The 26,255-nt window shown below is 40.2% G+C and overlaps 1 protein-coding gene and 1 non-coding gene across 2 annotated transcripts in view; both read right to left on the bottom strand.

Annotated features, from left to right (window-relative positions):
* The window catches only part of PPARGC1A (PPARG coactivator 1 alpha), a 367,599-nt gene extending 341,344 nt beyond the window's left edge, over positions 1-26,255 (bottom strand). The window contains exon 1 of the mRNA XM_017828835.1: positions 26,154-26,255. Within this exon, the coding sequence (XP_017684324.1) occupies positions 26,154-26,240 (87 nt within the window). The 5' untranslated portion in view covers positions 26,241-26,255. The remainder of the gene's footprint in view (positions 1-26,153) is intronic.
* Positions 5,034-5,107, bottom strand: TRNAI-AAU. Its single transcript has one exon. It is a non-coding gene; the product is annotated as a tRNA-Ile (tRNA).

The following is a 26,255-nucleotide window of genomic DNA, read 5'->3' as shown; positions in this document are numbered from 1 at the left end:
TTCCTCTTGCATCCCTGTGCTAAAATAACAGCCTCTTCTCACAAGTCACCTATACGCGGGGGAAAAAAAAAGATATGTCAGATTCAAAAAAACGGTGTGTATTAGAGGCAACTCCATGATTTTTGCAAAAGCAATCAAAGGGCCAATGGTAGTGTCAGGTGTCAGCATCAGCAAAAGCAAAAATGTCAAACACCCATCAAAGACTGTTGCTCAAAGAAGAAACATCAGCTGGTTACAGAGAAGCATTACAAACCAACTGGATTATAACATAAGCAAGCTTGCAATTCTGCCCTCTACTACCTCCAGATTCTGTCGCTTTCAGCAGAAAGGTTGACACATCTGCAGTCGGATGCAAAGGTAACACAGGGAATTGTTAAGCACTCTTAGGTGTAGATTCTTTGAAGGAGCACAAGGTGTTCCATGCAAACTACTGCATTTAACAACACAGCAACAGAGATGTATACAGAACTGAGAACTGGCAGTGTGCCTCTACCTTCAGGAACACTACTCAGGCTATACCACGCCTGCCTTCAGCTCCTCCCGCAAAAGACTCAGCAGCTATGGAGCTAATGGATATGTAAAATAAGGAAAAATTACCAAGATTCACTACCCATGCTGCATTCCCCTCTACTGTTCATTGCATTAAGATCACAGGGAGGCTGTAGGACAAGTCCCTGTCATACTATCATGAGTTGTGCCCTTCCTGCCACTGGTATTATTTGTTCACAGGTTCCACGTGAGGGGAACAATATGCTGTCTGTACATTAAGCTTTCCCTTTTCTTTTTGAAAAAGAAAAAAAAAAGATAGGAAAGGACATGATAAACAGCTTCCCTTCAGCAGTAAACGCTAGTGATGACAACAATGCTAAACAGTAGCAATACCCCTTCTAAAACTACAAGCCTGAACTTAGAAAAGAAAGTCAGTTTTCTTTTTTAAGTCATTTACCACAACACTTATGATGCAAGCACCCTTTTTGGAACCACTGATCTTACATAAAAGAAAATACTATCTCATCATCCATCATATTAAAATTTAAAAAAAAAAATCACTTCAAGGTATTTCTTCACTATCCAGGGCCACTAGCTCTTTTTTGAGAAGTTCAGTATAAACTGAGACAAACCTTAAGCTCTTAATGCTATAGAGTGGAATCACTATAGCATGAATCACTATGTAGATCTATACACATATAAAATTATTAAAACTTGCTGTACATCTCTGTCATGGCACTGTCTTTCAAATGTCACAAATCTTCTACTTACATGTTTTCCAGCAATTCCTGAACACTGCAAACTGAGTTCTCTCAGTTCACCCAGATCATAAAGAAAGAGTGGTTCTCACTGAAACTTCCTACTTCTAAGCTCCTGATTAGTGTACATGACAAAAAAAAAATTAAAAATATGCACTTTGTAGAAGCTATTGTGCCTTCATCTACAGAAACAAGCTGTGCTCAAAAACTGCTTAGCTCACATTATTTTCAAACCACCCACAAGCTCCATGGAATTTGATACAGCAGATATGCATAATACTTGCTGCACTTGAGACTACTATAGGAGATATGTCTGCTGAATCAGCCTTCAAAAGCCAGACTAATCATAAGCCGTGGGTAGCACAGAACTGTTCTCATGAGGGCACAACAAATTAAGTGTGCACAAGAAAGTCTGCTTCACTAATGGATCCAAGGTATAAGGCTTCGCAAATTCACCAGAAGATGATCCATGTAAGGACAGTAGAAGAACTTCGGGTAGGCAGTTAAGGCAAATCAACTGACAGCAGAATAATCTTCTCAGATGGGCAAGGCACAGGGAGCAGCTGCTCCATCAACCACCCCACTGAACTCATTTCCCAGCAGTGGTTAGAAAAGCAGTTCTGCGAGTCAGAATTTTACAGGCATCAGCAGCAGAAGAAATCTGGCTGTTCCTCTTTCAATAGCAAAACAAGCAGAAGGAAAATGGTACACAGCTACCTTACTGAAATCAAGTATTTGAAGACCTGGATACCCCAGTATCCTTTCTGCCAACTTACCACAAACTACTTCACCTGTCTGTATAGAAGCCCAAATTTCAAATGACTTGGTATGGTGGGAAACGTCACAAAGTCAGAAAACCAGACTGTGTTCATTAACAAAGATCTCTCTGTAACTTCAGAGAATATTTCTGCCAACTCTTTTAGCATGTAGTCCAATATTGGTAACATCAGCTCTCATCACTAATATGCCAGTTATAGTGTGTCTGAAGGCAAACACGCTTACCTGCAGAGGATTGCCCAGTTACTAGTCACTGTAATGAAACTATTTGCCATCATACCAGTAAAGATGAATTTTATGTCACCTTCAGCCATAGTAGCAATACCCCTAGTAGAAGTAATGCATTTTAACAAGTGCATTAAAATTCAACCACCAGTTGAGAGTCAGTCGCTCTATGGACACATCTCTTCTTTTCTGAAGCTACTAAGGGAGCCCAAACAGCTGTGTAGAGACTCCTGGTTAACATCTCCCGAGACGCATTCCACCTTAAGTAAATACACTTCACCAAATTCAGCTGCCAGGAAAGCTCTCCAACACCACAAACACATTTTGTCTCACAGGGTATGTTTTACATGCACAGCCAATCCCAATATAACACTTCCATAATGTTCTGGAGAAAACTGGAGACAGCTGCATGTGTGCTTATTGATGTGACATCAGGCTGTAACAAAGAAATCAGGGTTCTATCTCCTTAATAATGTACTGATTCAATTGGTCCTAATGGAAATTAATCATTCAATACTTTGCAAAAGACATAAGCATCTTCTGATACAGACCAAATGAAAGCCATCACAATTTCCTCTCCTCTGTCAGGCTGCTCCCCAGTCCCACAGAATGCACTAGCAGGCTGCTCCAGTCAGGATGGCAGGCGAAGGCCTCATTCCGTAGATGATACACATATATCTACACAAGGAGTTTGCTCCCCCTCTGTCAGGCTTCTGCTGGAGACCTAGGACATTCTACTACTTCGCTGAGAAGGAAAATAAAATTAGATGTTATTCTAACTGAACACCATATTCCACCACTGTATTATTGGTAGGAACCATACAAGCTTTGTGGCCATCACAAAGAACCCACATACAACTGCCACAGGTGCTGTGTTAGGAACAGTACACAGCTGCATTGCTCCAGGGACAGATTGCTTAAGGTTCCAGTAGTTCCGTCCTCTAGACAAAAGAAACATCCATCAATATGAGGAGCAACACTAAAAACTCTTCCTTTATATTATCAGATGCCAGAGCTGGAGAGTCCATTTTTCTGAGTATCCATATTTGCTCAAGATGGCAGCATGACTTCTCTCCATTCTACTTCTCTATCCTATCATACACACGATTTTTCATGAAAGAAATCCTTTTATGTCTTCCCTCTCTGCTTGCAAAGAGCATGTTACAAGACTACTTTAATTTTTTGTCTCTTTACAGATACACTGAATAGATGGCTTCCCATCATGGCCCTGCATGTTTATTCTAGTAAATTATTCAACTTATTCTGTGTGGGGCAAATTAATTTCTACAGCAATTCAGCTGCTACTCCATCTACAGTATATATACTTGCTGAAACAGATTAACTCTGCCATGCAACATCATCTTTTGTTTTCTTCAGCATCTGCACAGAACTTCTATTCAGATAAACCTATTCTTCTCCCCTTGATTCTCCCTCTCCCATTCCCTGCCACAACTGATGTTTCTTGGACATAATACAGTGCTTATTCTTGGGAGTAAAAAAAAAAAATTCCAAAAAGTTGATAAATTCTGTGAATTTAAAAACCATTTTACATTTTCCAAATGCTCTCCACTTGATTTGCTCATACCTAATTTTCACAGATATTCATTATTTAACTTCCAAATACATGGGTTGCAATACATCAAATCCTAAAAAAGAAGGGATTTGAATGGAACTATTCTACAAGCAGGAAATGAAAAATGAGGTCCAATCTGCAACACTCTATCACTGTCATTTAGTGGGATCTACTTATTTGTACATGGAACCAACTGCTTAGCTGCTTGCACTGACCTCCTGAGCAGTAAACAAAGTTACCCAAATGTCACCAGATTATCTGCTGTCAAACACACAACTTTATTTTCACCCTTTTGTAACATGAGAATCTCCCAAAATGAACTTGGTTCTTTGCATAACACTACATTGTAAGGTTCACAATGCAGAGTTTACCTGATATTAACATGAACAAAATTGAGATTTTTGTCCCTAATTGGGGGAAGCGGGGCGGGGGGGGAAGATGATGCATGCTGACAGGGTTTTTTTGTATACTGTCAGATTACTAGATTGGGATTGCAGGTTTTTTGTTTACAGAAGTCTGAAACGGAATCAAATATATTAAATACCTTACCTTGTTACTTGTTTGTATACAAAAACTTTTGGAAAAGTCAGAATGGTTTTATGTTTTCCACACAGCTTATGATCTGAGGTGACCTCCTGGTGCCTGTTTTAATAGAGACTGCTCTTTTGGGAGCCAGAGAGCATTTCTTCAGTACACAACTATTGACATACATGACACCTTCTGTAAAGTTTGACACATTGTTTTAGAACAAGATAGAAGTATAAGTTCAAGTAAAAAACGGATACACTATACTAAAATCACAATGTTTGTGGAATGCTCTGCTTCAATCATCTAAAGCTAAAGTATGTTGTATAACCACAAAAAAATTATTAGTACAGTGTTGTAGGTTGACCCTGGCTGTATTCTAGGCACTCACTAAAATCACTAAGAGCTAGGAGAAGTCACAGAGGCAAAACAAAACTCAACATGAGGATAGTACTAAAATTTATTACTAACAGGATAAGAGCTAAAGAGTGAGAAATAAAACAGTCTTAAACACACTTTCCAACCACGCCTCCTTCCTTCCATGTTCTCCCTCCTCCCCCTGCATCAGTGCAGGAAAAGAAGTCCACCCATAGGGCAACAGGTCTTCCAAGTCTGCTGTCCTGTGGGTCACCCTTCCATGGACTGCAGGGGGACAGCCTGCTTCACCATGGTCTAAAAGTATCCCTTGGCCCGTAGGGGGATCGAACCCGCAACCTTGGCATTATTAGCACCACACTCTAACCAACTGAGCTAACCAGCCACTCCGGATTCAAGGATCTGATCCCAACTCCCTTTCGATCGGCTAAGGGCGACAGAGGCCATCACCCGCCCTTTTGGAATGGCGCTCGCCTATCACTTAGGCGATTGACCCATGTTCAACTGCTGTTCACATGGAACCCTGCTCCACTTCGGCCTTCAAAGCGCTTGTTTGAATATTTGCTACTACCACCAAGATCTGCACCTGCGGCGGCTCCACCCGGGCCCGCGCCCCAGGCTTCGAGGTCCACCTCAGCAGCCCTCCTACTCGTCACGGCCTAGCCCCCGCAGGTTTCTCACTGCCAGCAACGGCCAGGTGTGGGCCCGACGCTCCAGCACCATCCATTTTCAGGGCTAGTTGATTCGGTAGGTGAGTCACTACACACTCCTTAGCAGAGTCACTGAAGTAATACTTCTCTAAGAGTACAGAGACCTCAAACTGTTATTTCACCTGTTGTCCTATGACACCTCGCCAATTCTACTTGCCTTACTGAGGTGTTCATTATATTGATACAAGTCTTAGTTGTACCACTGGTACAGGTAGGTGCTGACTTAAGTCTCAGGGCTGTCAGAAGTCTCCTTATGTGTCTTTCCTAAAAGCTTGAGCAGCTCTGACACATTCCCCAAGTAACCTCCCCACGCCAAAGAGAAAACAACTGCTGTAAGCAGCACCAGGTTCTCAAGAGCACAGGTCTCTGTCCTGTCTGTTTGCAGAGCAGGACCAGTACATTAGTAAATAGAGATTAGAGATCAACATTTCAATGCCTCCTTGCACCTCCCCACCTCCCTGCACTCGCCTATCATATCTTCTATTATATTGGCAGGGTAAGCTCTATCAGGCAGGTACTATCTTTCATTTGGCATTTGTGTGTGGCCTATTTTAAGAGGGTGCCCACATATGACTGGGTCTGCTACTTAAGCAAGCAATACCACTAAGCAGAGCTTGTTCTTCCCTGAAGGAGAAAACACTTTCTGCATTCTCCTACTTGAGTTTCCATCCCTGATGGAAAACCAGTTCTCATTTATCCTTTAGCTATCAAGACCTCAAATCCTTTGTATGTTTCCTTTCCCTTCCTTTTTATGCCCTTCTATATACAATCTGAGTGCCTAATACAAACCAGTACTATACACTCTCCTAATTTGCTCTAGGTTACATATCTGAAGGTGTTTGAAATGCAATAGTGCAGGCCTTGTGTAAAGTATACGTCAGTATTTTCCAAACAACAGCGTAATTCACCGGTTTTCATATTTTTAATACATTTTTCTCCACAGGTACAGCAGGACTCTCTCTCCCAGTGGGAAAATCAGTCCTGCTGTTGGACACCAACAGCAGTTCCGGCATCTAACACTAAAAGCATTATCAGTTTATGACTTTAGAAGCACTACCAGAATCTAGTAGTAGTGCCTCTTATATTAGAGATGGCCCATTTCTCCATTTCTTTTTTACATGGCCCTTTGTGTCTTTTCTTACATCCTTACTAGTGTTTCATGAGAGCACTTATCTTCTCTCATGTAACAAAGCTTTCAAAACATTCTATTCAGCTACAATTCCCACAGTAAACAAGCTGAAACCAACACAGAAAGCCTATTGTCTGCTCCTCCCCCACCATCTCCCATTAAGATATGCAGTCACCTCTCCCCTGAATAAGGGGTCTCAACCAAGTAAATCATGGTAACCTGCACTCTCCACCTCAGAGTACACAGCTCTGTAGGGTACTGCATAAATCATGCACATACCACTCACACTACAAGGTCCTCTGGGCATCCACTCTTCCTTCCTGCACTCTGACATGCCAAGGGAGGATAAAAAGAGAGAGATTATGATGGCTATGAAAAAATGAAAGGCTTCATATCCCAAAACAACTGCATCAGAAACAGCACAAGTGAGAAACACACTGAGCTTGTCTGCATCGTAAGACAAGAGATGGAGTACAGTGATGAAAACAGCACCTCTGCTGCAGCCTCAATGGCCTGTAACCATAGCTGCTGCCACTCCCCCACAGCAACACACCAGTAATAAAATATCCAGGTATAGGAGGAAGATAAGAGAGATGGAAGCACCCTCCTTTTGGGTGAGAGGCAAAAGGACCTTTAAAATACTGACAGCTAGGCAAAAAACCGCATTTGCTATGGGACCACATCTTGTAACATGGTTTCACACCACCGCGAGCATCCTTACCTCATTCCTCTTGCGTCCTTACACAAGAAGCCACAGCCATCAGGCTGAGCCAGGTAACTTCCAGTCTCAACAGATACTCCAACCAATAAGGGACAGATTTTGATACAGAGTCTGGAAACCTTAAAAATAAATTGTAGCATTTCATTGAAACAGCTCCACAACGCACCGACAAGTGAAGGAACTCTTAATTCCCATATAGGCAGTGGGTAGGTCCTCAGCAGAAGTCAGCCATCTCTGCCTACATTAACTCTACTCTGGCCAAATCACCAAATTACAACCTATTTAATAGTTCTGCTAGCTTAAAACAAGCTATTTTACTTTTTAACTCTCTAACAATTTTGGCCTTTATTTTAAAATCTGTTACTAAATGAGAAACATTGTAACTATTCCTAATTTTACTCCAAATATTTAAAATTACTGCTCTCCTTAACAGCAATATTTAGTACAGCAAAAGGGAAAAACTATAAAATCAGTTACAAAAAGAAGTACATATATTCTGTAGACTGGTCAACAGATTTAACTCAGCTATGTTTTATGACTGCTTTTACTTCAAGATTTGTGTATATAAGTGGAAATCACTGATGAAAAAATTGCATTTATGTTGCACTGAAGTGAAAGTCATGCTGTGATAAAAATGTGTGTTTATTTATACATCAGAGAAGTAGAATAATACGCTATTACATTGGCAATGTTGGATTTATGTTTTAAATTAGATTTATGATTTTCTTATTTATTAATTTACTTGTTTGGGTTTTTTTAATACAAGTCCTTGACTTAAAAGAGATTATATTAGTAAGTACAATTCCTAGCAAAATAAGGGTCTAGATCTCACTAATGTGCTTTAGAGACATCAAATTTACTAAACTAAGTGGTCTTGCAAGTGTGTTTTAAATAATTTTGGTTCCATTTTTAATTTCTACAGGAAAGCAGTACCAACCTTTAGACACTTTAAAGAAGCCTAGACTTTCTGAAAGTACTACATCTCTATCCACTGCAAATCAGGCCCTTCTGTGAATCTCAAGGCAGGGTGGAAGCATAATAAAAGCACCAAAATAGAGAGACATTTTGAAAATGCTGTCTACCATTTTAGAGGTGCAGAGCAAAGAAACGTAATTAGGGATTAGCTCAGTTGGTCAGAGCATGGTGCTAATAACGCCGAGGTTGTGGGTCTGATCCCTGTACAGGCCATTCACTTAAGAGCTGGACTTGATTCTTGTGGGTCCCTTCCAAGTCAGAATATTCTGTGATCTGTGTTTCTGTAATATAGTGTTCTTGAGGTCCGTGATAAAAACACTGTCCTTCTTTCTTATGTGCAGAGAATTTGCTGACAGAGAAATGCGTCTGGTTTTTAAATAATGAAAATGTCTTAAACATATTCCTGTCACTGAAAATCACTTCTTGCAGGAGCCATTGTCAAAATCTACCCACATGTCAAGTGCTGGAAGTAGTAAGGCAGGGGGGAAGAATATAAAAGCACTTGTTATTCTAGAAATAACAAATGGAAATATTTTAAGTCTTTTAAACTGAAACACTTTTACTTCTGTTAATCCAACATGTTCACTTTATAAACAAGACAGAAAACTGAAAAATATGGAAGCATGAGATTTTTGGAATTAAAAATTAATTGTAAGATTAGCATCAGAAGAAAAATCATCTGCCAGACTAATCAGAAAATACTACATCTCTCCACAATATTCCATATAAACACCTGTGTCTGCCACAAAAAAATCAGTGTAAAAGTATGAAAATGTGTATGGAAAAAGTGGACAGACATAAAGCAATTGAAGCTGGAAATATCAGCACCTCATACTGATGATATAATAAAGCAACAGAGAAGGTAGGCAGAGCAAGGCTAAATTATGAAGGTGCAAACATCTCAGGCCAAAGTCTGAGTAAAAGTGGGTAAAGGACCTGTTTTTTTCTTTGTTCAGTTTTAACTATAAGGGGGGCTCCTCAGTTGTAAAGTTTATTTTGTAACACTTCAGGTAGGTTTGTGCAGAAGAAAAGAAGCAATCCTGAGAAGAAAATACAACTAAAGCAAGCCCATGATTTGCCAAGGGCAGAGAACATATCAACTTTTATGATTTAGTAAGTCTCATGATGTTAGAGCCTGCCCTGATCCAGAAGCCAAGGAATCGTGATTTGTCTTTTCTTATTTCCATTTCTAACATTCCTGATCTCATAGAAAATTGAAAAAGCAAACCCAACAGTTCAAAATCTTGAAAGCAAATAAAAAAAGTCTTCAAAAATCTTTAGAGGCATCATGATTTTAAACAAGTCTATTTTAAACCTCTGGCACAGATTTATTAAAAGCCAACCATGGTTTTTATCTGCTTTCTGAATGAATCATGGCTATTTACGAAGACACTGAAAGCTGTTTTGAGTAACAGGAAAAAGAGCCAACAGTGAGGGAGACACAAAAGACCCAACCACCAATGAATCATTTGAAGGTATCCCCAATGCACATAATTACCATGCCCATTAAGCAACAGTCATTGCAATTAAGTATTGTTTGGCTTAAATCAGTTACCTGGAATGTCTTCTGATCAGGCCTGTTCCAATTAAGTGGCACTTACTTATTACCCTAATCACGCAGTATCAGTTCAAAGCAGCACAGTACAGCTTCACCTTGAAAGCAATCAGCCTAACATTTGGCAACCAAAAGCAACAGCCCTTGAGTTTCCAAATAACAGAAAACTTATATGTAAGTATAAAGCATCATTACATTGGCTTCTCTCATTTGCTTTTATTTCTACAATTCTCCTCACTTAATTCTTAAAGCTGCTACCAGTTGAAGAAGATCTGTTTAAAAACAAAAGAGAGATTAAACACATACTAAATGCCACATATTGTGCTACTTCTTAACAGGAAGGTGCTGGGGAGAACAAGAAATACAGGAAGAGCAAGACAATGTTTAACACTTTCACAGAATCACAGAATTGTTTAGGTTGAAAAAGACCTTTAAGATCATCAAGTCTGACTTCTAACCCAGCATTGCCAAGCCCACCATTAAACCATGTCCCTAAGCACCACATCTACACATCTTTTAAGTATCTCCAGGCATGCTGACTCAAGCACTTCCCTGGACAGCCTGTTCCAATGGTTGATAACCCTTCCATTTGAGTTTAATTTCTTAAAATGGAAATTTCTGTGTGCTACCCTACCAGAGCACTAGCTACACATGACTCTTTTAAACACATTTTGCCACTCTTTCAAGTTAACTCTGAGTTAGATGATTTTATGATGCATACCTCTTCTGTTTCAGAGGTCCCTTCCAACCCTAACAATTCTGTGATCTGCACAGCAGACAGAATGAACGCTAACATGCTTGCCGACCTGTAGTAACTAACTCACTAGAAGAAGTACAACCTAGTGCTGTTGCCTTTGTTATCTGAGCCAGTTAATTTTAAATCATGTCAAATATTCCTACGCAGCACTATATATTTTAGAAGAACGTAACTGAAGTCTTACTGAAAGGCACCTTACTTCTCACATCCATGCACCTTCAGAAAACAAGCCTTTGACAGTTGTTACATTAAGTCCCCTGGGCTCAGCTCTAAATACAGTCATCACTGCCAAATCAAAACTCTTGGTGGTCACTGACAGTTTACAGGGAATTATTTCAGGCTGTGTTTTATCTCACATAAGTCTGACACAGATATCAGGACAGCCTGTTACAGTCTTCAGTTTCACCTTATAAAAATCTGCAAGCAAAATATATGCCATCAAATCAGACTGGGGAACAGACGGATGTTATGCATGAAGTTCAGAGCCCTGCACTGTGGAACTATATAAGAGCCTGACCATACTAGGTGTGTTTTCAAAAAGTTATACAGCAGGTATTCGGGTCTTCAAAGCCCTGCTTGTGATTTACAAACATCATAAGAATACATTATTAAAAAGAGACATCAGCTACAGCAATCAATTTCTGTGACTACTGGCAATTCTCTGCATAATCCAGCCTAGCAAGGTTTCCATAGCTTTCCCTGCAATGTGGTTACAAGCTGTCTTCACACATTAAATATTAGAGACATGCATGTCAAGAGACATTGATTCTTGTTGTTCAAGATTTAGTTGCTCAAAAAGCCCAAAAATTCAGTAATGGCTAAACAATTAGCTGTTGAAAGTCAACCCTATTTACGATGTCTGAAGCTGAGCCTTCAAAAACCTGATCACTCAAGATCATTACTTCCTTGAAAAGGTGTGGGGGAAAAAATAAAAATCACAACCTCAACACACACCTCCAGAAAGACGCATTCATTATCCATAGCTCTGTAGAGGAAAAATCCACATCTATTGAAACCAAGAAGCTCCCATTGTGTTTCCATCTCGAATCCTTCAAAGAAAAAGCATTTAATTCTTACTTACTTAGTACCTCTCCGAATTCAGTGCTTTTACAGCAAACAGGCTGAATTCAGAGAGTCTCTTGAGGCTGCAGCTGACCCAGGCTACCACCCCTACAGACCTCCAGTTGCTCATCATCACTTCTTGACGATCACCCAGCATGACAGCATATCACTACTGTACTGTACTCAAGCTTTTTCAAAATTAAGGCAGGTTTGCTTGTGGTTGTTAAGATTCGTAACAGTCGAATTTTTTCTATGTTTTTATTAATTTAGGTCATTTTGAAAGAATCAGGTTAGGGAGCAATTTGGTGTGCAGTTAAGCTTGAAAATTTGGATGGAGGGCCTTCTGTCACAAAAGCCACACTAACACAAAGGGGCAGTAAAGGTGAACAACTGGCATGGTAACTTCCTTAGCACACCTGACTGCACATTACACCACATTGAAACCACTACAGGCCATCGCTGATGCTAAAATACATGTACTTGCCTCTTCCTTGCTTGCTTGCTCTTGAGCCTGTTTGGATAAAAAAAGTACTGAGGTGCAGATCAATGAACAGAAAATGTAACATATGTACAGGATGGGAGATTATAACCTGAATAATCATGACTCAGTTAAGACAATAAGTACTGAAGTGCACAAGTTACTCAATGTGAACTCTCATTGTGATACTGCAGCAAAAAGAATTAATTTGAACCTTGAATGTAATGAAGAGAAGTAGGTAAGTAAATTCTTCTCTGTAGTACTGATAGCATTGTAGAGACCAATACTGAAATACCATCTCACGCTTCTGGCATCTGATTTTCCTAAATGGAAATCAAAAAACTGGAAGGAAAACAGAGAAGTTATGCAAATGTACTTAAGTCTGCAAAAAAATGTCCTCCAGTAAGAGTCTTAAAGAGGTCACTCTGGTTAGCTTAAAAAAAGAAGACCCGCTGGTGTCTTGAGTAAAAGTATTTTTCAGAGGTAGAAGCAAAAAGATAACTGAAGGGCTTTCCAACCTACCAGGTCAAGTCACAAAGAGAACCTTTGCCTAGAAAATTAATTCTGAACAACTGTACTGAAAAACAGGACTTTCTAAGGAAAGCAAACAATGAATGATTAACCAGTACGGTAAGTAGCAAAAGCTTTACTGAATGCTTGATGCCTTCCTTCAGACAAATACTTAAAATTTTGGAAAATATTTTGGTAAAAATTCAAACACCAACCACAGTTTTCAATTCAATAGAGAGATAACTGGATAGTAAGTAGGGGCTGAATCATCTGGTCAAACTCTGTGGCTAAATTTGTGGATTTACAAAATTGTATTATTCCTAACACCAAATGTCCTCCATTTCCTCCACACATGCAAATGTGAAACATGCAAATTACAAATACAATCAGTTCTTAAAATGATTCTTGAAAAGACACCTTTAATTTGCTGTATATTTTACTGCTGAGGACAGGACAGCTAAAGAATTTATCACCTTAGTTACCTTGGTTATATCATTTCATTCAGACAGTGTTATCTCCTTGTCTCCCACACAAGAGTCATGCTGTTATCAAAGTCTTTCTCACTAAACAATTATTTCCCTTTATGATTTCTTCTGGCTGGTCAAAGATAAGGGCTTACAGTGAGCTTGATTAGCGTTGCAAACAAATAAGAGTAATACTAGAACAGATATAACTAAGCTGAAGTAATCAGCACTATTAATAACCTTTTGATTTCTAATCAAATACAGCTTTGACTTTTGCTGCCACTTTGCTTTACATCTTCTAAACTACAAAAGAATTAATATTTTTATAAAATATTCTCAATATGCCAGTCCTTTTATTCTCTTGTTTGCTTTTTGTCTTATACTTAATAATTCTTCACCAAGAAAAAATGAAAACAACACATCTTCTACTAAAAAACAGTTCTACACTTTGTATTGCCTTCCCTAGTGACAAGATTTAATTACTCATTATAGTATGAAATTTTACATGTTTTCTTTTTTAATCTAATAACATTCCTGAAGATGGTAAAATCATGTTTATTGATACCTGCATGAAAAAAAAAAACACAAAGAAACAAAACTAACCAAGCACAAACCATTGCTTGAGACATACAACTGTGGCAAAATCCAGTTCATATAGCTAACACCTGGCAAAATTATACCAAAACCAGGAATCTAACATGTTAAAGCCTTAGAAACTTGCACTGCAGGTAGCACTGCCACATCCATTCTTCATCCTGGACAACTACTAATCCAAAGGTAGGCAGTCACTCTGCTTAAATAATGGGCAATGCCCCTTACAAAAAACACCTAAAACCACTGTCCCACTTCCTGGACATTTAAAACAGGAGAAGTACATCATCTCCTCATTCTCTCCAAATCCCACGTCAGCAACACACTCTCCCAAACATGCAGAGCCATTCACTGAGGCTCTCTAAGGAGGAATGTATCCAAAGCACCAAGTAAGTCCTACAGTTCAACCTACTCATGGGAGAAGAGGTGGGCAGTCCTTTCATGGATACATGTTTGTGACTCCAAAAAATACAATTTTTTTATAACGGTCTCTCCATGATCTTTATCTTTCCAAGTATTCATTTTTCCCATGGGAAAAAAATGCAAAATATATGTATAAACAATCTATTTTTTTTCCTGTTTGCATTGTTAATTTACAGTTGCAGTAGTCTTAGAAAAGTTGAATGCTGCTCAGTGAGTTTATAGCTCATTTAGACATGAAGGTTTATTGATAATCCTACAGACACTTCTGTACATCTGGGGTTTCAGTGCTCCATGCACTATGCAGCCCCAGCACGTGCCCAGGGACAACATCCTTGCTACAGGATGTTCTAATGAATAGATTTCCAGGACTCTTATTTTCAACAAGAATAAAAAAATTAAACAAGTTTGCTTGTTTAATTTTCGACAGCAATTTTTGTAATTTATAAAACTTATTTTTAATTAATTTTAACAGCAATTACTGCTGTTTTGTTTTTTACATCCCTTGCCATTTATTTTATGTAACAAGCAAGAACAAGAAGAGTAAGAAAGATATCACAAAACTAAGAGTTTCTTCACATGAAATGCTCCCTTTTCCACAAAACTGGGTTGTGCCTACCAGCAAACTTAAAAATAGACAGACATCAATGTTAAAGGTACAAATCACTATGCTAAACACAAAAGGGAATAGAATGTTTGAAACACGGCAAATATTTTCCAGTTTTCACCTAGAGAATTCCTTTCAAAGACAGAAGTCAAAGATGAAGAAAACAAAAAATTTAATGAGATGTCTATGAACTGTTGGCCCAAACAGATCTAAAACAACTGTGAGCTGCCTTACAAAACAGCCAAACAACAATATCAATACACAATATGCACAAAAATTAACTAGTCCTTTTTATTTGCCTTTTATTTTTGTAACTTTATTAGTTATCTGTGTAAATAGTAAGTATTTCTTATTATTATTTTTATCATGGTTTTAAAAGTTACTGTGCAATGGAAATGTTCCTTTTGCCATGGATATGCCCAAAATTTTCCTTATGATTCTGTTTGCATTGGTCTGTCCAGATTCACATTCATTAAAAAAAAATCTACTTCATTTCTAAAGGCATCCTCTAACCCTGCCATAAAAAAAAAAAAAAAAAGAATCAATTCATAAGCCTCCCCTAATTAACTTTACTTCCCAAAAAAGGCACACATCTGTTTTCACAGCTGGAAATGATTCAACCACTCATAACCAGAGAAAAGCCCCAGTGTGTTAAAATATTCTAGCCAAAAACTGACACTCCAGCAAAGATGGCTACTATGCCAGCACAATCTGAGCAGCTGTTAGGACAACCTTTATTTATACTGAAAGGGCATGAGAGATACTGATGCTATTACTACTAAACCAGGAAATCTTATTGGAAAGACACCACTCGTTGAAAATGGACAATGCAAAAGCACAACATGCATTTTACCAATCAAGCAGATTATAATTATGTTAGAACAGTGATGTACAATAATCCACTCTCTACCCACTTTCCTATAACAGATTCCGCAGGGCTCAGCTTCTGGAAAAAAAAAATCCTTTGTAAATTATTTTTAATACAACTGTTATTATGAGTGTCAGAAAAATCAATTAACAATGCTGCCCTAACTCTTTAGGAAAAAAAAAAAAGGACTTAGATAAATAGAAAAAGATTATGCTCTTTCTTTTGCAGCATTATTTTTATTCTGAAAGTGACATCAAAGAGCCACAATCCCCTCCTTCTCCCCCCCACCCCTCTTTTGGCTTTGACATCACACAGAGAGAAAAGTATTCTTTTCACTGTTTCTTGTACAGCTGGAGCATCCAAGCTCTGCACGTTGTTATCACTTTCTATCCTTGAACATGAATTATTTTAATCCTCCAGCAATTAACAGTCTTTTGGATGAAAATAAAAAAAGGCTAGAAGTGCAACCTTACTTTTGTTTTGCTAATTTATTAGGTCAGTAGTTCATTCAACTCATTGTTTCACATGGCTAAATATTTAAGTGTGTGCATGTCCTACTTACAATCTTTTTTCTTACCATTACATGTTTTCAGCCATACTTTTCCTTTTTTTTTTTTAAACCTTGTTTACCATCCAAGGAGTTTCCTATCCTCAAGTATATTTCATGCATAGCTTTCTGTCACTGCACATAATTTTGCATTTTAGAGCACTACCTATTCACAGGTTTTTGCTTGGGAGAAGAGGAATCATCTTTTATACGCAAATCCATTTAACAAACAAAGAGACCGAACTGCCAATGAACAATTGGCAGGTTTCCTTTACCATTACCAGGTCTCCTTGATCTCCTCCTTGCTTTCTTGCTCCCACTGCCATAATTACCATCAATACTTCTAATGCATTGGAAGCATGGCCAGTACTTGACAAACAAGATGGAAGAAAAGTTCTTTGTCCTTAAGAAACAGCTGTTTAAGGCCACAATTCAATACACCACACATTCATTTTAAACCTGTAAGCAGTTCCCTTGACTTCAAGTGTTTACAGTTGAGCAATTAAGTGGTCTGCTGGATCAAGGCCTAAGCAAACTATGAGCATAGAGAGGTAGCAGGCAGATATAATAAGCTTCAGGAATAAAAAGTCAAAATTTAGCAGATACTTCAAGTCACAATGTGCTGTCGGACTCAAAAAAAATGATTAAAAAAAAAAAGGAAAACAAACGGTTGAAGTGAGTTATCTTGTTGGAGTGAGTTTGTGAGTTTTTACAAACCAAATAAACCTCTAACATAGTGAATTGCTCAGTCCAAGAAGCCTGTGACGACTGTGGATATGTTTCATGAAGCCATGCACACCTTTCTAAAATCAAGTTCCAGCAGCCCTTCAGGAATCATTACACCAGATGCCCATTCTAAACTTCAAAAAAGTTCACTGCAAATATGCAGTGTCATAACATTCCCCTTCTGCTCCAGCCCAAGACAGTTTGTTCAGAAAGAAAAAAAAAAAAAAAGCCAAACAGACAGACTTACAGTCAAAATGAGAAAACAAGTAAATTTTCACAACCAACAGTTGCCTCAAAAATAAAATTATGAGAAAGTTCCATCCTAAACAATCAGCTCCATGTCCTCAAAAGAAAGCTCTAAGGCTGAACACAGCACCGTGAACTGCAAGTTATGCTATTCCCATTCTATCTGGTTTTTTTCCCCCTCAATTACTTCAATGTTTGGTAGACTGGAGCAAATGAGAAAATACATCATTAGTCTTTTTTCAATTATTAGAAGAATAAGAAGCTATTGTTTATCTGATTTACAGACTGATCCAAGTATGGCAGCAGACATCATCCTAAAGAAACAAGCAACAGATGAATAGAGTGAAATGCAGCAGGGTGATCATGGGTTTTGGTCAGTTTGTTCCATAGTTTTCCAAGCACAAAATAAGATTATCCATTTTTAATAATTAGGCAACAACGGCTTTCAAGACACAATTGATGAAAGCCTACATAATCTTCCTCAGTGGGCTCATGACTTTGCTAAGTCAAAGAGGAAAGTGTGGGGATAGCAAAAAAACTGCTTATTGAGAGAAGCAACCCAGCAAGCATCAAATCTAGCATCAGTCATAAACAAAAAGAGGTGGTGGTAACAGTAAACAGGGAACAACTAAATTACGCAAAGGCTTTAGAAGGACATTAAGAGGTCTAAAATCTAAGGCATTAAATGAGGCAAAGTATGGACTTCAATTTGTATTTTTACATAAGGGTAAAACACACAGTAGGGGCAATCAAAACAGTACATACAATCAGGGCTTATACTGCATACAGAATGGATGGATACAATGGGGTTACCAGGGATGACTGTGAGTAAAAGGCTGATGAATTCAGGTTGACAGGAGATGGTGTAGGTGGTGACTTTACAGTCAGAGCTTTTGGGGATCAGAAATAAACATATATGCAAACCAGTATGTAGAAAATCATCAGAATTTAGACAGCCTCTCTGAAAGGAAGGGGTTGAAAATGATGCTTGGATTATGTCCTTTACTGATATGAAGAAAGCCTGCAATGGGAAGAGAATGAGAGTGATTCTGGACTGTTTCTCACATTCGTTTTGGCTGTGGAGTGGTATTTTTCCAAGCATGAATAACTTTGTATAATACAGAAATATATCGCAGCTACTGACAGTGAAAACTTGTTTTGTGAAATTCAAACTAGTAAACTCATTAAAGTACAAGTTATTATCTTCCCCTACAGTAGAGACTTACAGTATTCACTCATTCAAGCACTTGTAATAACATCTCGTCTCTTCTTTATCCTTCTTATAACCAGGACGTAGGTCACGAGTTCAAAGCAGCAGAAAAATTCACATCACCTTCAGCAGGCTTTGGATACAGCCTATAACACATAGTCTTCATTCTTCTCTCCTCTACAATTTCAATCCTAATCTACTAATTCTAGAATATTGTGAAGCTCTCTAATCATCATCAGCATGATTTGTGCTCAGTGCTCCCCTTCTGGAACATTTGTACAGGTGAATATACATGAGTAAAGCTTCAAACAAGGACTACAGAGGCAATTTGCAGTTTAAAAAATGTATATATTGTGTGGCATGTATTTTGTGAGGGGGGTGATTAAATATTCTATAAGCAATTACTAAATTGTCAATAGAATTCAATAAATGTTGTTTAAAAAAAACCCTAATTATTTGTTACAATAACCAGCAACTATTGCCATTTTGTTTGTGAAGGTTTGTAAACTACTTCCATTTGAGAAGTAATTGATTCCATTTTTATCATTTGCTCAAGTTTATGTGGTTGTTCACATCCAAAGAGATGATAACATCTATTTGCAGCAAATTATACATTATAATTCCTCATTCAAAAGCTGTAATGGAAAACAAAATGCTAATTTATGCTGTAAACGGAAGTACAGAATCATAATCACTCATTGTTAACATTAGGAACTAAATTGCTCTTGCAAATAATAAAATGGGTTAAAAATGTGGAGGGCTTTTGCAAGCCGAAGTACCAGTGCCTCTTACTCACTCATGTGTTACATTACAAGTGATCAAACGAACCTTTCCTCTTCATGCCAACACAAACCATCCCTTTTCGAGGGAAAGAATAATGGCCTTATGATTGCAACATAAGGATGAATATCAAGTGACCCATTCTACCCACGAGTCTCCAAACAGCTTCCCAAATATGGGCTTGCACGTGCCCTCTGCCAGGCAAACCTGACTGTATGCAGAGGCTGTCTACACAAGCAAGCAATGTGGAACAGCAAGACTGGAAGAGTCAGACAGCTGGTGCTGAGGATCCGACATCTACACAACACGCTTTGTACCATGCACTTCAGGGTATGGCTGACTACTTAACTACATCCTAGCCCTGGTCTCATCTCATTAGTTGATAATCAATTCCTAGCTCAAATGCACTAGGGGCACTCCTGGAACACATCTCGCAGTCCAGCTTTATCCAAAAGGAATTCCATTCATTTGCCACAAGATCAATCTACAACACTAACCAAAGCACAGCAGAGTTGGGATGAACACAGCACACTCCTGCCTCCAAAAAAAGTGCTAGCCTAGACACCTCTCATCATTTTGGGTCACAGTGAGTTCATACGGAACTGCAAATACCCAATTTCTCCTTTCAAAATTAGCACCACGGTGTTACAAGTGCTATATCCAGAGCAAGGCTCGCTCTGCTATTAATCTCTCTTCACCTTAATTTTACCTTTAGAGACAAGGCAGTAACACACAGCTTTGTAGCAGAAGGAGAATCCTTACTGTCACTTGTAGAGAACAGAGGGTTTAAGACAAAAAATATTTCAGAATTATTTGGTTTCTGTCCTTTTTAGCAATTTCACAGTCCTATAAGTTTTAAATGTACACAGAGATTTGCTCACACAGCAAACAGACACATCACAGGAAACTAAAAAAACCACCAACACATTAGGACTGTCCACCTGCTCTTCCACATTTCATTAAGCCTCTACACCTAAACATACATCAGGTTCTCTCCTATGTGCATCCGTTGTGCTGGTATCCCTCAGTGATACCTTCTGGTCATGGCGAGACAAACTGGATCACAAGCATCCACACTGCCTCAGGAAAAAACATTAAAAACCCCATTAACTTTTGGTAAGTCAGATCAGATCATTAAAGTCTAAATTATAAATGCCAGATAATATGTTAAAAAAAAGTATATGTTTGTAAATAAGCTGACATTTGTAAACAAGCCTCTCCTAGATTACATTATTATACTACATTAGGGCTCAAATCCCTGTAAAAGAGCTGATTTGCCAGACTTTTTCAGTTATTAGTATTAAAAAAATACAATTATGTTATCAAAAAAAGAAAATTGCCTTTTAGGTGACCAAAAGAAAGTTCCACTGCTTCATGTAGTAAATCATTTTACTGCTGCCCTTTTATATTTAATACCCTTCCGCAGTACACATTTATCTCTACACTAGCAAAGTGTACTCATTGATTTCCTATGGTCTCTCTGGAAGAAGGTTCTGCTTCCCTGATGATGAGTACAAAGGGTGGATGACCCCATTCTCATTCCAATGCAAACCCTGCACTTTTACATTTCTGCTTAGACCACATGAGCATTTGACCAGCTAAGAACTCCCTGCCCTCTTCCTTCAGAACACATTGCTAGAACTACTGACATTTTCTCCTGAACACAACTGTATTTTTGAAAATCCCATCTTATGTATAAAGCACTAAACTGCATTAGTTCATCACAGCCGTAACTGTAACTTACAATTTTCACATAAGCTTTTCCTCTAAACTAAGACATGACAATAATATCTTCACCGTTTTCTGCATGTGCTTTAAACTTGCATCATTGTGCTCTACTGTATAAACTATTTAGCTGGTTCGCTCTGGGCCATGAGAAAACGTTTTTTTCCCGGTTTAAACCATGCTTTTTTTGCTAAACAAGCCTGCTGTTGGAATACAGTTTTCAAAGTTACTGTGCTGAATGACCAATTAAGGCATTAATCTCTGAAAGAAAGAGAATCATGTTTAACAATATTTTTTTAAAAGTCTATTACCTGCTTTTATTAAACTACACCTTTCTCATTATGCTATCATTTATCTTCTGCTGGGATGTCAAGAAAATAAGTCTCTTCAGTTTCACTTTCATTTTTACTGCTGTTTTCTCAGCTTTGTGAATGAACACCCCTTGGAAACAGAAAAGTCAGAAAAATTTCAACTCCAAGATTCACTCTTTTTTAAAATTACCACACATTTTCTGTTAATACTAAACCTGGTCTGCCTTTTTCTCTTAACTAACTTAGTTTTGACAGCATTCTTTAAATTTGCAGAGATGTTACAGGCTCTGCTAAAATGTCACTGAAGTAGAATGATGCTTTTATTCCATTGGTTTTCACAGCCAAATAACGTAAAACTACTGAGTGCTCTCTCACTGAAGAAAAACATCTTCAAAAATCATGAAGTGCACTGTCCAATCTTGTGCAGATGGGTATCTCTCATTCAACATCTCCATACACATTCATACTTAGTACATGCTACATACATGCAGTGCATTAACATGAACTAATCTAGCATATTTCCAAACTTGCACAGACTCTGAGTTCTATTATTCAAATTTAAAAAAAAATAAAAATAAATTAAAAAATCCAGAAGCCATGGAAACAAAAGTAAGTCAAAAAGCCTCAGTGGCTATGGATCAAAAAGAAGTGGCCATTGGACTTACTCTAGTTAAAAGAAGAAAATGCATAAAAACAATATACTACACTCAGTCCAGCTCCCCAAAAATACCAGCAGAAAGCTCTGGCTGCACTGGGGTACTTTTGTCCCTGCAAATGTAAAGACAAAGAGCCAAGCCACAAGGCTGGCTCTTAGCTTTGTCTTTCACTGACATACTCATACTTCCAGAACATATTTTGTCAAACTATGTTGTATAATGTACTGCCATGTTTGAAAACACAGGACAATGAAATGGTGCCAGGTAATAAGTCCACAGCTGAGTGTTGCAGGGAAAAATCTCTGAAATAATGGCATCAACCAGGCAGCATACACCTCTCGATTTACTTCTATACTGCAAGGATTTTGAGGTCAAATTAAAATAAGTATCCAGATTTATGTGTTAGTCATAGGATTTCATTCATGAACTACATTCAAATGATTTTCAAGCACTTCCCAACCACACAGATTAGTAACACAATAACGTATCCAATTCTGAACTGGAGAATGAGAAATAATTAATACAAATAATGCTGCCAGTTCAGCATGGACAGGTTATGCCCAAGAATATTACTGCTCTTGCAAGGCTGAATACCCTCTCTGCAGTACTTAGGAATTGCTGCTCTTTACTCATGACTACTAATTAAGAAACAGATGTAAAGAGAATTTCCAGAAGATATACTCAGGAAGGTTCCAGTAAAAATAAACTAATAAACTTTATTTTATAAAGTAAAGAACTAAAAGTAGAATGTTTATTGCTGGTCTAAAAATGCAGATCACAGAATGAATCAACAGGAAATCTGATGGATATTGCTTCACCTCAGGTTTACACACATTGGCAAGACAACACAGGTAAGCTTATGCAACCACAGTTCAAAGATCTCAAGATTTAAGTCTACAAGTTTGTCTAGTCCAGAATTTAGCATAATGGTTAAGTCCTTGTACTGTAATAACTACAAAAAATAGAGAGCAAACTTCAGGAGAATACTCAATATTTTGGAGTTATCCTTAGTAATGCGAAGTCTTATTTGTAACTAATACAGAACCTTATATTCTGGAAGACTACCTCAGAAATTGATCCAAAACAGACTTTATAAAGTTTCTAGACACGATTTTTCCAATACAAGCTTTTTTGTGATACACTTTGGATTTCAATATGCAATGGAAAAGTTCCTTCCAAGAATACTGCCAACAAATCACGCATATCAGCTTGTGCTTAAAAATGAACTGCAATAATGCACCAAAAATATAAAAGTTGTAATACATCTCTCAATCTCCCTGAATTATAAAGGAAACATTCTATCTCTCTTTCAAAGATGCTGGATCATATATTATGCTTCTAGAAGATGTCACTGTCCTCTTTAACCTGACTGGTTCCATTGTTAAGTCTTATTTTGCTTACTTATACTATTATTAAAGACTTGAGATGCCAGGAAAAGATTCTTTTTAGTAAGCTATGGCTGAGCCACTATTGATATTATACAAGGGATCCTTTTACCTCGTACTAGATGTTGAGAGTGCATCATATTGATCTAGGAATAAAAAACTATTTTTCCAGTAGTCAACCCATCTTCTCATCTCAGCACTTTGTTTTAAAGTTTTTCTGTTTGCTGCTTTGTTTTAAACAGAGTATAGAACACAAAATCTATTTTGGCTATGTTGCTATATTTAGCAAGAAGAAACGGTTTACAAGCTTTTTTTTTTTTTTTTTGATGCAATTCAGGTAAAACAAACAAACACGAATATGGCTGGCTGTCAAATCTAAGCCAACTCTGCCTTTTTAAGTGTTAACTTGAGAGAAAAAGCTATTTGCAGCAAAATCCCATATTCATTTTTATTTCATATTCAGACTAACATCTACTGCTAATCCTCAGCTGGTGAATTTGACTGATGTAAATGCTAACGTAATACGCAAAAGATGAAAATAGAAAGGAGCCTTGAGCACCAGAAAGAATATGTGTCTTAAAAATTCTTCTCATCTTCACCCTGGAAAGTCTTGCAAGCTCATCTGTTCCCGTTGTAATGCTATGTAATGATTACACCTTCTCCTTCGAAACGCCTTTCCTAATCATGCATATTTAATTCAACTTTGTGTATATACCCTACAGTTTGTATAGTCCTTCTATAAATAGACCTTCTGCATCCTGAATTATCGCCCGCGTTTTCCCTTAGATACAGTTCAACATTGGTATTTAGAATAGATCAACTCTAGATTTGCCAGCAATTCTTCCTGCTTCCATTGTGATACGGGCTTGCTCTCCTGAAAGGGGCTGTAAGGGAACCTATCATTTCACAATGCTATCCTTTCACCGAACTGTATCGCTACAGAATGAAACTAACTTTAGATAAAGGAGCTGGTTTAAACCTGATTTTATTGTCTGTGTTCCTAACCATTTTCTCCCTCTGATGGTTTCAAAGGAGCCTTTCCTATGACTGCCTGCCTTTTGTACCAGGCATGAGCCTTTCTTAAATCTCAGTGACTTGCACGGGCTCGCATTTAGCAGGATGATAACGCACGTTCTATGCTCACATAAACACCCTGGCACCGGTGTGTACCCTCGGTACGTGCAGAGGAACACACACCCGGCGCGGGCTCGGTCGCACCGGCCACCCCGAGCCGCGGCCAGCGCGGCGCGACCTCCCGCCGCAACCGGCCCCGGGCGGCCGGGCAGCCGAGCGCCGGGGCCGAGACTCCGGGCAGCCGAGCGCCCGGGCAGCCTCGCCGACCTCCCGGCCCCGCCACGGGCTGCCGGCCCCGCGCACCTGCCGCCCGCCGCCCCGCCGGGTGCGGGGCCACCGGCGGCCCCGGACGGCTTCCCCGAGCCAAAGGGGCTCCGGCGCGCCCGGGAGACGGCAGTTCGGCGCTGGCCCTGCGTTTGAGAAGCGCCTGGTCCCCACACGAGCCCCCCAGTCCTTGGCGCACGCCAGCCTGACTTGTTCCCTGCCGGGAAGGCTCTCCCCGGCCGGGGCGGCACACCCGGCAGCTGTGCCCGGCACGGGGAGGGCGCCTGCCGAGATGGGCCCGGCGGGGGTCCGCTCGCACCCGGCACACAGATATTGGTATTTATATATTTATTTATTCGGCTGCTTCGGACGAGCCGGTTGTCAGGGCTCCGGAGCCCCACCGACCCCGGCCGCTGCCGAAGGGCGGTCCCGCTCCTCGCCGCTCGGCGTTCGCAACTCCTGGAGCGAGGAGGTACGCGCGGCTTCCCGATGCCTCGCAGTGAGGTGAAACCTCAGACTGGCAACTACTAGTTTGGGGGGTTCAGTCCCCTGGACAGCCGAGCCGTGGGCTGCACACCTTCCCCTGAGCTCAGCGGGCTCTGCCCCCGCAGGGAGAGAGCGGGGAGGTGACCCCCTCACTCGCCCCCCGGCTCTCCCGCCCCCCCGCGGGCACCGCCGCCCACACAGCCCGGGGCGCCTCTCGCCCGCTCCGCTGCCCGCTTCCATCCGCTGCCCAACTTTTCCTGTCACGCCAGCGCCAGAAACCCCCTTCCCCACGCACGCACGCACGCACACACAAACACCGGTGTAGTTTATAAATGACAGTTGCCTGTAGACTTTCACCAGACAAGCAGCGGGGGCAGCAGACTACAACAGTTATTTAATTAAAGGCGCTTCGGAGGCTCCCAGAATAGCTCTCTACCTCTGAGGCGCGAATTCTGGTTTCCCCCTGCTCTCCCCCACCGCCTCGCCAGCCGCCCCCCGCTGCCCGAGCCCCGGCGCGGGCGGCAGGGACGGACCCGGCCGGCGTTGTCCGGCTGCGAGCTCCGCATTGCACAGTCATCAAAGTTAAGTGCGGGAAGGGGGGGTCGAGAGTGAATCAGGAGGAGAGACGGGTGAGCCGAACTATTTCCACCTAGGCAGGAACCGAAATTTCTACGGGGTGGAATGCGTATGCAGCCATTTCTGAGGGAGGGGGACACGGGTGCGGTGGGGTCCCTCTCGCACGCAGCCTGTCACTCGCACCCTGCTCCCTCCGCCCGGCAAACTCGCCCGGCTGCCTCGGTGCTGTCCCTCAGCGCAGCCGAGGGCAGGCTCGGGGCACTCCGCTCGAGTTGCCCGACTGAGCCCCGAGTTGCTCCCGGACATCACGCACCACTCCGTGGGCGACAGCTCCCCGTTCCTCAGCACTCCTCACGTTCCTCTTCCTCACGGGAGGGGCGGGGGCGGAGGGAAGGGGCCCGAAAGGCTCAAGGGAAAAGGCTCTTTTCTGTCATTTCTTTTCTCGGCTAATTCAAACCCTCCCGTCCCCACAACACAAATACACGCTGAACAGAAACACTTCCAGACCCTTCCTGCACACGCTGGTACCACCTTCGTCTCCCCCGAGCACCCAGGCGGGCGAAGCCGCGGCGAGCGCGCAGCACCGGCCACCTCTTACCTGGTTGTAGGAGGTCTCCCAGGAGGAGGTGTAGTTGTAAAAGAAGGAGGAGAAGCAAGCGTCTTCCGACAGCCCGCAGCCAGCCATCCTCTGGGCGCAAAA

The sequence above is a fragment of the Lepidothrix coronata genome, unplaced genomic scaffold (genome assembly GCF_001604755.1).
Source record: "Lepidothrix coronata isolate B3197 unplaced genomic scaffold, Lepidothrix_coronata-1.0 Scaffold0, whole genome shotgun sequence".
NCBI classification, from domain to species: domain Eukaryota; kingdom Metazoa; phylum Chordata; class Aves; order Passeriformes; family Pipridae; genus Lepidothrix; species Lepidothrix coronata.
The sequence above is the reverse complement of the archived record's forward strand: the minus strand, read 5'-3'. Positions and strand labels throughout refer to the sequence as shown.